This window comes from Mustela nigripes, chromosome 2, assembly GCF_022355385.1.
Source record: "Mustela nigripes isolate SB6536 chromosome 2, MUSNIG.SB6536, whole genome shotgun sequence".
In the NCBI taxonomy this organism is placed as follows: Eukaryota; Metazoa; Chordata; class Mammalia; order Carnivora; family Mustelidae; genus Mustela; species Mustela nigripes.
Window position 1 is genome coordinate 11,416,249 of NC_081558.1, and position 13,191 is coordinate 11,429,439.

Sequence of the window (13,191 nt, forward strand, 5' to 3'; positions counted from 1 at the left end):
CCTATAACTTCATTCCTCTTAATTGCAAAGATTCTTAGACTGTTGTTCTACTCACTGCAACCACTTTCTGTCACCCATCATCACTCTTCCATCAATACTACTTAATTCTCAGCAATCTCTCCTGCATGGCTGATTTCAGTGTTTACTTTTCTTTTTAGGATTATAATTTAATCTAATCATTAACTAATCAAACAACCCAACAACCTTAGCAATGTCGTGGTGCTGGGCTAGGTTGAGTTGGCTCTCAGGCAGTTTCAGGTAAATGTTCCCACCCTTCTATTCTCTCTGGCCCTTTCTTGCAATGTGTGCTGGGCTCTCAGACTTACCTTTGTGGGGTTCTTTATGTAGAAGTCCCGATTCCTTCCTAGACAGTTGATGATGGACGCTGAAGTCTGTTCTCAAACAATAGAACAGGCATCTCCTATCCAAAAGAAATGACCATGCCCCAGCAGCACAAGGTTGCACCTGTTGAGAGACAACAGCAAAAGAGATATTTAAAGCTCCCTATCTGCTCCTTAAGTGTATTTCCCTCCTGTTTCTCCAAACTTTGAGCACATCATCCCCCATGGGACATTGTTCTGGACAGATAGGACTTTTTTTTCAGTAGTTTTTCTGGTCCCAAAAGACCAAATTACAAGTCAGGAGAATCCAGTTATTATTTTTCCCTGAACTCACCTGCTTCCCATAGAAGTAACCTTCTAGCACCTTATCACAACCCTGATTTAAAGATTTCTCCAAATCTAAGAGTGAAGAGCTGTTCGTTACTAGGATCCTTGGGCCTCCAAAATATTGATTTGTGATGGAACACAGAACTGGTATCTCCAAAAAATGGCTATCCCCTCTTCAGTGAGGTGAAGAACTGTATTCCTCTAACATAAAACCATGAGTACTAGGTCCTTGGCTTCCATGACAGTTTTGCCAAAACAGTTAAGAATTAATGCTTTAAGACAAATTAAAAGGTATTGTTTCTTCTTTTTTATAACTTACATAATATTTTGGTAATTAAAAATATATATATTTAGGTTTAGAGCTTGAGGTTCCCTAGAAGAAAAAAGTTCTGGAGATAGATGGTGATGTCAGCTCACAACAATGTTAATGTATTTAATTCCACTGAGCTGTGCACTTAAAAATGATTGAGGGGCACCATGGTGGCTTAGCCTCTCCGGCCTCTGACTCGGGATCTCAACTCCGGTTTTGATCTCAGGTTCCTGAATTCAAGCCCTGTGTTGGGCTCCCACTGGACATAGGGCCCACTTAAAAATAAAACAAACTGAGGGTTTTGGATGGGAGGGGATTGGAGGGTGGGGTGAGCCTAGTGGTGGGTATTAAAGAGGGCACATATTGCATGGAGCACTGGGTGTGGTGCATAAACAATAAATTTTGGAACACTGAAAAAATAAGGTATTTTTTTAAATAAAATAAAAATAGATGGTTAAGAGGTGGGTAAAATAGATCATTGGGATTGAGCAACACACTTGATTTGATGAGCATGGGGTGATGTAAGGAAGTGTTAAATTACTAAATTGTACACTTGAAACTACTATTCTGCTATATATTAATGATATGGATTTTTTTTATTTAAATTCAGTTAGCCAACATATAGTGTACATCCTTGGTTTTTGGCTTTCCAGGCCCTGGAAACTTATAAACTACCAAGACTGAAACAGGAAGAAATAGACAATCTGAACAGATCAATAAATGCAAGGAAATTGAACCAGTAATCAAAACCTTCCCCCAAAACAGGAGTCCGGGGTCAAATGGCATCCCAGGGGAATTCTACCAAAATTTTAAAGAAGAAATCATACCTATTCTACTGTATCTGTTTCAAAAAATAGAAATGGAGGGACAACTACCAAACTCATTCTTTGAGTCCAGCATTACCCTGATCAGAAAACCACACAAAACCCCATCGAAAAGAATTACAGACCAATACCCATGATGAACATGGTCCCAAAATACTCAAGTTCCCAGTTAATTCTTCTCTTAGTTAATACTATATTCCACCATGGCTTGACCAATATGCATTTTAACCAACAGTACAAAGGGTTCCAATTTCTCAGTTCCTCGCTGTTTTATCTGAATTTAAGTTGAGTGGCTATGCTTTTCAAGCTGCCACCTTAATTCTCTCTTGCAATATACAATATCATGTGCATAGGTACTAGGGATTAGGATGTGCACATATTTTGGAGGTCCTTATTCTGCTTTCTAAAATGGTTTTTCTTTTCATTCTCTGATTAACTTAGTTCACTTAGCATAATGCCCTCCAGTTCCATCTATGTCCATGTAAATGGTAGGTATTCATCTTTTCTGATGACTGGGTAATATTCCATTGTATATATGAAACACATCTTCCTTATCCATTCATCTGTTGAAGGACATCTCAGCTCCTTCCACAGTTTAGCTATGGTGGACACCCCAGGTGTCCCTTCTTTTCACTACATCTGTATCTTTGGGGTAAATAACTACTTGTCCAATTGCTAGATCATATGGTAGCTCTATTTTGAACTTCCTGAGGAACCTCCATACTGTTTTCCAGAGTGGCTGTATAGCTTGTTATCCTACCAACAGTGTGGGGAAAGGGTTCCCATTTCTCCACATCCTTGCCAACACTTGTTGCTTCCTGTCTTGTTAATTTTTGCCATTCTGACTGGTGTAAGGTGGTATCTCATTGTGGTTTTGATCTATATTTCCCTGATGAGAAGTGATGGGGAGCATTTATTCATGTGTCTATTGACCACATGTATGTGTTCTTTGGAGAAATGTCTGTTCATGTCTTCTGCCCATTTCTTGACTGGACCATTTGTTTTTTGGATGTTGAGTTTGAGAAGTTCTTTATAGATCTTGAATGCCTTGCTTTTCTCTGATATGACATTGCAAATATCTTCTCCCATTCAATAGGTTTCCTTTTAGTTTTGTTGATTGATTTTTGTTGATTCCTTTTAGTTTTGCTGTGCAGAAGGTTTTTTTATCTTCATGAAGTCCCAAAAGTTCATTTTTATTTTGCTTCCCTTGCCTTTCAGAGACATGTCTTGAAAGAAGTTGCTGTGGCTGAGGTAGAAGAGGTCACTGTGTCTGTTCTCCTCTAGGATTTTGATGGATTCCTATCTCACATATGATCCTTCAACCATTTTGAGTTTAATTAACTCCCTTTATTAAGCTTCTTCTCTGTCTGATACACACAGAATTTCCCCTTTGTCAATTGCATGGCTTCCTATGATTCATGAACACTGTATCACAAATGCCTAGTAAATTCTGTATCTTAGCTGGGGCAATTAGGATTCTTTAAACTAATTTCATTTCAAATGAAACTATTTCATTTGGAATGAATTATGACATGCCAAGTAAATTATGCCTAGATTTCCCAGGAGAATAATCCTGAGCTGTATTCCTCATATTTAAGAAACTATGTGTGGCCACTGAGCCCTCACATAACTTTGTTGCAGAGGAATATATAAAACCTCAATTTTCACCTAGAGTCTGTCAGTTCTTTTACATCAATACCCTCACTCCTCTTCCTGATAATGTGGACTCTAACCTCCTTCCCTTTAGACAAGGATGCTCAGGCTAGGAAAGCCTAGTTACTTCCCTGTACTCCTGTGCATGTGGACATTCCCACAGAGACTTCCCTGACCAAAGCCTCTGCTATGGCTGAGCCAGCCCTTAGGTTCTTACTGTGATTTCAAGACACACCTCAGCAAAACCCATCTGGGAAGTCTAACAAAACCAGGTATATTTTTAACAGGTCCTGGAGGGCAGAGGGGATGCCCAAAGGCAATTTCAGAAGGAAAGAAGCATTGAGAGGGAGGGAAAGAAATTGCTGCTGAAGGATATGCACTTATCCAGGTCCATGGCCAGAATGGTAGGGGACTGTATGATCAAGATTTATTGGTAAATTTTATATGAGTAGAATTTAGCTTCTGAAGGGGAAAGCAGAGTCACTCATGTGTCAGTATGGAGGTTACCGAAGGCTTTCTGAAGAGATATTTCATGACTGGGGCAGCCTGAGTGTTTCTTTGATAATTGTGTCCCATACCTGACCGTGTTTACTCCACATGGTTGTCTCTGAAATAACCAGAAACTTAATATGAGGCAATTACTCTACAGACATGCTACTGTGTCCTAATGAGTCTCCTGTTTTTACCTGGTGATTCAGCTTAGTGTCCAGAAAACCTACCATAGCCCCTGCAAATACTGATTAGCAAATATATATCTCCCAATGGAGACTACATGGAAAAGACAAATTTGAATAAATACATGAACCTGTTATGTTCTTAATGTCATGGTGATCATAACTATGATGAAACAAAATTTCAAAATACTCATTTTGTTACTACTCAAATATTTCTTTTTTTCTTTTTTGCATTTTTTTATATCACAGTTCATGCTGTGCATCTATTATTTATTGAAACATATAACATTGGTGTCTGCAAAGGGTTTATTCATTGACATGAAGGATTGCTTAGTGTCTTGTATGTTTTATCACCAAGTGATCTTCCTGTTTCTACATGAGTATTTCAACTGCTCCTTGATAATATGATTCTCTCTATGGTTACATGAGATAACTCCCTTTTCCATTTGCCACAAATGCTAAGGGATCTTAGTATCATCTATTTCATAATTCCTTCCTGCTCAGAAATCTCTTCCACTTGTGTGATCAGAGGATGCTTCACAGGACAGCTGGATGTCCTGCCCATCATGTAGTTCAGGGTCACCAGTTCTTCTGCACAAAAGTTAAATGTGTATGTCATTCAAACTCTTCCAGTGACCCTGAAGGAAGCCCACATACAGTCAGTTATTCATAAAGTCACTGGAAATAAACTTCAGTAATAGGATGATCACAACCACTCTCCTCATTTGTCAGATCATGGGCCACAAATAAAGAGCAGCACATGCTCTAGTTGTCTCACGTGTGTTCACTTGGATTATTATGTCAGTCAGCACTTGCTGTGTAACAGGCTGTCCTTTTCAAAGGGAAGAGCAACTGATGGAAGCTCATGGAACACAACAGTCAAGAGAGAATTGTTGAGCCATTTCACAATAGAAGAAGATGCTTTTATTATAGCATAAGAATAAGACCCATGGACAGAAAGAGCTGCACTGGGATTGTGAGGAGAGACTGGTTACTTCCTTTTAAATTTGTGGAGGAAAGGGTGATAGAGATAACATAAGTTTCTAAGGAATTTCTGTATGCTGAATGTGAGATTTACAGGACCTCGAGGTCTTACTATTGAAAGCTAAGGTTGTTTTAGTCTCTAATGAAACACCAATATTAAGGCAGCCATGAGTTGTTGGGGTGATGTCACACTCTGAATGTCTAAATGATTCCTCAGAGGCTGAAGATTGTAAGGATATGGACTCTTAGCTACATTTCTCTTGCACTTATTCTCATCATCAGTAATATCTTTACAGTCAAGTGACATTATACTTTGGGAAGCATTTCTGATCTCTACTGAGATGCTCATGAATCTGTGGTGAGTAGCATATCTCTACAGTGCATTACTAAGGCTCACCCAAGATGTGGTGTGGCCTGAGTGCTCTTCTGTCTCAGACAATCCATGGTCTTATTACTACATTTCTATATGTAGGTTATTCTTCTATTAACAATTTAAATATACTTATGTGAATTATTTGAATTTGAATATCACCCCACTGTTCCCACTTCAGTAATTAAAACTTGCTTTCCTTCCTTGTTAGAAGAGCTATCTTACAAAACTTCAGTGGAGAGTCAGGTACCTGTGCTCTATATCATACCCTTATCCATGTGCCATAGATATTTTTTGACTTATCCAACTATGGAATATAATTACATACAGTAAACTGCATATTTAAAGTGTAGAAGTTGATGAATTGAAGGAGCTATCCCCAAATGAGGATCACATAGTCCAAATTTCCATTTATGTATGATTAAGACTTTTACATAAACTTTAACTGCTTTGTTAAGTAATCATTAAAAATTTCAAGCCCCTGAGCCTCTGTCCTTATTTCTTTTTTTTTCTTTTTTGTTTTTTGTTCTTATTTCTGAAGGCAATGTGGAATGCCCAACATGGCTTCATATGAACGTTGTAAGAAAAGAATGAAATTTGTGGAAATTAATTTTTTACTCCAAAGAAAATAGCCAAGTGTAGTGATTGTGGAAAGAATGAATTCTGAATCAACATGAAATAGAAGGATGCAGAAATATAGACATAAAATTATAAATTACAGTGATGACCTTAATTTGAACCACAAATTTCTTTCCTATGTCACTGTCTCAAAGGCCTAGTAGTCAGGCCACATGCTCATTTAAGCCTGGAGGCATTTACTGAACCAGCATATAGGGTAGAATATCTCCAAATAGCTTTAGTTTTTTATCTACTTAACTGTGGGTTCTGTATTGCAATTTGCCCTTATCCAAGGGAAGCTACAAGTGAATTGGAAGACTTAAAATAACTATTCTCAAACAATTTTATTGACTATGTTCATATGAGATCCCTCCTGCTTCTGTAAAACATCCCCACAGTAGTTACTTAAAACAAACACATACATGCTCTTACAGTTCTGGAGTAAAAAGCTTGGAAGGAGTCTCATCGGGCTAATAGCAAGATGTCTGCAGGGCTGAGTTCATTCTAGAGGAGAATCTGTTCCCTTTCCAATTCCAGTTGCTCTTGCTGGCCACCTGCATTCCTGGGCTCTAGCTCTTCCTTTTCCTTCAGAGCCAACAGGGCAGCATTTTCAATCTCTCTCTAACACAAAGTCTTTTATACCCTTCCTGAACATTCAGAGGACTGTTGTGATGACCTTGGTCCCACCTGGACAATCATAACTAATCTCTTTATCTTAATGGCAGACTGATTATCAACCTTGTTCAACCTGCTACCTTGACTCTTCTGTGTTATAACAAGTAATACATGAAAGGCAGTGACATCAGGATGTGGACATATCTGGGAGGGCATTATCCTTCATACTACAAAGTGCTTTTCATATGTGTATTACTTTGGTCACTTACAAAAACAATAAACATGGACTTTACACAGCCTGAAGAATGAGTGAATATAGGGTCCATCATAATTTCATGCAATGACCATATATGGTGCAGAAGACTTAAAACTCCGTACAACTATCTTTAACACAGGATCACAGCCTTGCTAATGAATAGTTATCTGTATTCTAGGATCCACACATCAACATAGCCTGGAAGCTTGCTGGAAATACAGAATCTCTGAGCACCCTGGAACTATGATTGGATCCCAAATATTTAGTGGGATCTGTGTGGATTCACAGGCACACTGAAGTTGGAGAGATGCTAGTCTGGATGGGTTTCTCAGGTTTTATGGTTGATATTTGTGGTAGGATAATAATATTTTGGGGTGCTTTCCTTTGGATTGTGAGTGTTCAGCAGCATCCCTTCAGAAATTGCCAGACATGCCCAGGGATAAACTCATTTCTGGTTGAGAAACTGCCCGAGAGCTTGAAAGCTAGAAGCAGCCTGCAGAATGACACTCCAGGCCCACAACATACCTATATATTCAATGTGGACAGGTCACTAGACAGCATCAAGCACCATTTTGGCAACATAGATTGGAGATCATAGTGTACTTGCTCAGGGATGATATTTTTATAAAAATTATTATGGACATTGAGGAGGGTATGTGCTATGATGAGTGCTGTGAAACGTGTAAGCCTGATGATTCATGGACCTGTACACCTGGGGCAAATAATACATTGTATTTAATAAAAATAATTAAATTTAAAATATTAAATCAAACAATCCATATAAGATGCAAGCTCACATTATAGCACATAAAATGATCTAAACATGTCTGTTATGATTACAACCATTTTATGACAAAGGACTAAGTGATAGCCCTTTACCTGTGTAAAGTAAGAAAATCCTAATTGTAACAGCAAATTAAAGCCAATGTGTGTACTGGCCAAAGTTTATTATCAGAAGAGCCCTCTCCTCTGCCTTATTGAAAAGAATAACAAACTGTGTTTGGAGATAACAGGGCTGGGTCCCCAAAACATATGAGTGCTTTGAAGATAAAGAGACCTAATCCAAGTGGACACTGGGTCATAGACTTGGAGAAAATTGTAACTTGAAGCTGAGGTGAGATGCTAGAAGATTCACATATCAGGAAGGGGGCAAGTTCGGGGAAAGACACTACAAAAGAAAAGAAAAACTGATTTTACATGACCTCTAACCTAGTCTTTTGGGAACTGAGGTTCATTGGAAAAATAACCTTTCTGTCCAGAGGACTTTCCCACTTGGGAATCATGGGCTTAGAGTTTGGAGTCATGAGAGGGAAGTGTGCCTAATGAGCAGACACAGGAAGTTGTAAATACCTTCTCGTCTCCAGTCCCTCAGTCCTGGCAACTTTGGACAGGAAGGACCATGCTTCTTGTCTATTTGTTACAAGTCCTTATTCTGGCTGGAGGCCAATGTTTTATTCCTTCCTGCTGCCTCAGCTGAGGACAGAGCTTGAGTCCCTATCATCTGTAATCCAGGGAGGAATTCAGACTTCCACAGGACACCGTCCTGTCACACAGCCCAGCCAGGTGAGTCCAGCGTCCCAGTGATCCCTGGATGGCAGGGTCAGAGAGAATGGAAGCCAAGAACATTGACCCATCACCATGTAAGAGCCAATTCGACTTAGCCCAGAACAACTGATCACTGTATTTGTCTGTTTGTTTGATTAAGTAATTAATATATTATTAGTGTGAATGTCAATTTCACAGAGTGACTTCTGCTCACACTTTTGAAGCTCTTTCATATTTGCTATTATTAAACCTCTACTATAGCAATGCTAGAAAAAGTATAAAAGTACACTTTATTTAGTGTAAAAGTTACACTAAATGTGTGGTTCTAACTGGGTTTGATTTTGTCCCCTAGGGGTTATTGATCCCTGCCTGGAGCCAGCTTTGCCTGTCACACTGGAGAAGGGTTCGTGGAGACAGGAATATCTAAACATCCTACAATGCACAGGACACACCCCACCCCTGGGCATACTCTGAGCAGAATGTCCATATGCAGGGACAGAGAAATCCTGAGGTAAAGAATATCACTATTTGGATCACAGCTATCTTCAGGTTCTGCCTTCAACCTTGTAACACTTACTTCCTGCTAGCAAATTCACAGTAATCCCTTAGCTACCAGTTTAAAAGTTTTAACCACAGTGGTACCTGGGTGGCTCAGATAGTTAAGCATCTGCCTTCACTCAGGTAATGATCTCTAGGTCCTGGGATCCAGCACCACAGAGGGCTTTCAGCTCAGCAGACAGTCAGCTTCTCCCTTTTACTCTGCCTGTCCACAGGCTTATTCTCTCTCTGTCTCTTAGATGAATAAATGAGATCTTTAAAATAAAATTAGTTTCAACCACAAACAATGCAACAGCTCTGTAATTTTTTTTCCCTACAGGCTACTGGTGATAGAGATGTTTCTTGTTTTCTTAAAGTGTCCTTCAGGTTCAGCAAATTTGATAGCTATCTGATTGGCCTTTATCATTAGATGCCCATAAGTTATTCTCTCTGTGTGTTTTTATTTTTAAAACATTATCAGCTTTTCAAATTATTTCCTCTGATCATTGTTTCTCAATTGACATTTGGAATATATTTTGACCATTAAATCTTTACATTTTATGTAAATATGTCTACCTTCCTAATTCTGAATTTCTTGCTTTATTTAGTGGTGTTGCCCATCTGTAACTTTTATATGTAGTTTTATTGATGTCCTACTATATTGTTTGGTTACACTTACCCTGAGGTCATAAGCCCTGTGGGTTTTTGTAAGGTCTGAGGGAAGGGACAGATTTCATATTTTTCCAGACAGATACCCTTTATGCCATCATTTACTGAGAAATTCAACCTTTTCCAAGAAAACTAAAATACAACCTCACCATGTGGTAAATGTCCTTATACATTGAGACCTGATTTCTAACTCATTTAACAAGTAAATACTGAGCATTCTAGGAACATATATATTATATTCTTTTGTGTCTAGTACTTCTACAATTTAATTATTAACCCATATTGACATCATTAATTATTGCTATTTTGTATTCTATTTTAGTTCATTTTGGTTTTTCATGCAGTTTTGCCTAGAATAGGTGTTTTTGAAATGGCTCAATTTACATTTTAACCTGGTTTTGTGATCCCTTCATTCTGTTCATTCTATACCTATCCACATTCAAAGGGATTTTTACATTAAACACATATATTCACAAAACTTGGTGAAAAAAAACATAAACGAACAAAGAAGGCAAAGTCCTTGCACTTTTGAATCATGAACCCTCACAATGAGGACACGACACAATGAAATAAATGTGTGTATGAAATGATATCCGCAGACAAAATGATGTGAAGAAAATTATTTAGTACGAAAAGATAGAATTGTCATGGTGTGGACAGGAGTGTAGAGCATGGTCTATGGACCCCTTTGCACATTGGGTGAAATCCAGAATGAGGATTAGAGTGTGCCCACTGGGTTCATAAAAGAGAGATCTATACCCAAATCTCAAGAATCTCAATAAAATATGCCATATAGAGAAGGGATAAAGGGACCGACCTCATCCCCTATCAGACCACATAGAAATGAATTGGCCAGAAATGATGCAGGAGACTATGGACTCTGAAAAACAATCTGAGGGGTTTGAAGTGGGGTGGGGGGGAGGTCGGGGTACCAGGTGGTGGGTATTATAGAGGGCACGGATTGCATGGAGCAGTGGGTGTGGTGAAAAAAATAATGATACTGTTATGCTGAAAATAAATAAGTGAAAAAAAATTTAAAAAAATAAGCCTTCTATGCTTGATGTGAAAGTGCTCAACTTTTGGTGTGTTACGTACACTTCCTTTTGTGGAGTGTTTGTTTAACCCATTGCTCAATTTTGAGAATATATATATATATATATATATATATATATATAGGCATATATTTTAATATTTAAATATATTATTTATCCATTGGAGGTTTAAGAATTGGCAACTTTGCGTTTTGTAAGGGAAAGGTCACTCATCTGGCCTATGTGGGTTGGATCCATTCCTGGCATAATCAAGATGGCAGGGGCAGAGAAAGACAAGGGAATAACACAGCCAGGAAAGGATGGTGGGGTGTGTGTGTGTGTGTGTCTTGTAGAGTGTGAGCAGTCCCCACAACAAGGTGCCAGGACTGACAACTCCCAAGGTGACATCCACAGGGGCCAGAATTCAATCAAGAGAGTCCACTAAGAAGGCGATTTGGTTCAATTCATGAGATGCCTTTGCAAAACGAGGAATACAGTGGGAGAGGCAGTGTGGACAAGGAGGCCCCTGTGCCTTGAGGTTTCAGAGTTAGCAGAGAGGTCATTTCTCTCCTCAGTGTGTCTGACGACTTTCCTCCACAGGCTCTCTCCTGCTCATTCCCCTTGTAGCACTGGCTTTGCATTTTTGATTTGAGCATTGGAAAGAAGTACCTTACTTGAGGCCTTTGCCCTCATCATTTCCTCTGCTGGGCACACACTTACCCCATAATTCTTGATCTGCCTCTGTCTCTTACTTCAGATTTTTGTTCCAAAGTCACCTTGTTCACAGAATTGGTTTACATACCCAAGAAAATAGCATTCCCTATTCACTCTGCTTTATCCTTGTTTTCCTTTTCTTCATACCATCTGCCACCCTCTGAAATGCTATTTATTTTCTTATTTGTTAATGTATTCCTTCTCCATTATTGAGTGATAGGGAATTTTGTTTTTTAGCACCCTATACTCATCACCTAGAAAATGTCTAAATCACGGCCAGGATGTAATTTGCATTTCTGGGATTTGGTAATTTTTTTTTAATTAAAAGTGTGGAATACATGGCCTTTTGTCAATTAAGTGACTGAAACAAAAATCCCATAACTATTGTAATACAGGGGATCCCCTGAATTGTATCATATCTATGTACAAAATATTAAAATAAACATTTAGACTACAAAATTAAAGGTAACATTTTAATGCTGTGAGTAATACAACTGTGTGAAAATTAATCATGCTATTTGCCTCTATCCTTGAAGTCACCTCCACCACATGAAACCCAGCAATAATACACAAATTTCAGAGTTTCTTCTTCTGGGATTTTCAGAGGAACCAGAACTGCAACCCCTCATATTTGGGCTTTTCTTCTCCATGTACCTGATCACTGTGTGTGGAAACCTGCTCATCATCCTAGCCATCCACTCTGACTCCCACCTCCACACCCCCATGTACTTCTTCCTGGCCAACCTCTCCTTTGTAGACATCTCTTCCACTTCCACCACTGTCCCTAAGATGCTGATGAATATACAGACAGAAAGTGAAGTCATAACCTATGCAGGCTGTGTCACACAGATTTATTTTTTCATACTCTTTGCTGTTTTGGATATCTGTCTTCTGGCCGTGATGGCCTATGATCGCTATGTGGCCATCTGTCACCCCCTACACTACATGATCATCATGAACTCTCAGCTCTGTGGACTGCTGGTTCTGATGTCCTGGATCATGTGTATCCTGCATTCCCTGTTACAAACCTTAATGGTGTTGCGGCTATCCTTCTGTACAGAGGTAAAAATCCCCCACTATTTCTGTGAACTCAATCAGATGATCCAACTTGCCTGTTCTGATACCTTTCTTAATAATTTGGTGATGTATTTTGCAGCTGTCTTTCTGGGTGTTGGTCCTTTTGCTGGTATCCTTTACTCTTATTCTAAGATTGTTTCCTCCTTATGTGGAATATCATCAGCTCAGGGCAAGTATAAAGCATTTTCCACCTGTGCATCTCACCTTTCTGTTGTCTCCTTATTTTATTGTACAAGCCTAGGAGTGTACCTTAGCTCTGCAGCTACCCAGACCTCCCATGCAAGTGCAGTAGCCTCGGTGATGTACACTGTGGTCACACCCATGCTGAACCCCTTCATCTACAACCTGAGGAACAAAGATGTAAAGAGGGCTCTGAAAACATTCTTTGTGAAGGAGACTCTATGTGGCCAATTGTCATAGGAAAGAACAAGTTCCTAAGGTTGCTTAGGCTTAGCTTCCTGAGCAAAATTTTATTGAACAAGTGTTTTTATTCAGTTCCTAATACCAACGTAAAATGACTAAATTAGTGTTTAAAGCACATTTATGCTCTGACAATTCAAGGGGTTAAAACTCTGAAATGGTTCTCATTGGGCTAAAAAAATGTTTGCAAGATTTGGTTCATTCTGGAAGCTACAGGGAAGAATCT

The 13,191-nt window shown here is 38.9% G+C and overlaps 1 protein-coding gene across 1 annotated transcript; it reads left to right on the top strand.

Annotated features, from left to right (window-relative positions):
- The first annotated feature begins 12,017 nt into the window (after positions 1 to 12,017).
- Positions 12,018 to 12,965, top strand: LOC132009714 (olfactory receptor-like protein OLF4). The gene has a single exon (XM_059387744.1). The coding sequence runs from the start codon at positions 12,018 to 12,020 to the stop codon at positions 12,963 to 12,965; it is 948 nt and encodes a 315-aa protein (XP_059243727.1).
- Positions 12,966 to 13,191: the final 226 nt, after the last annotated feature.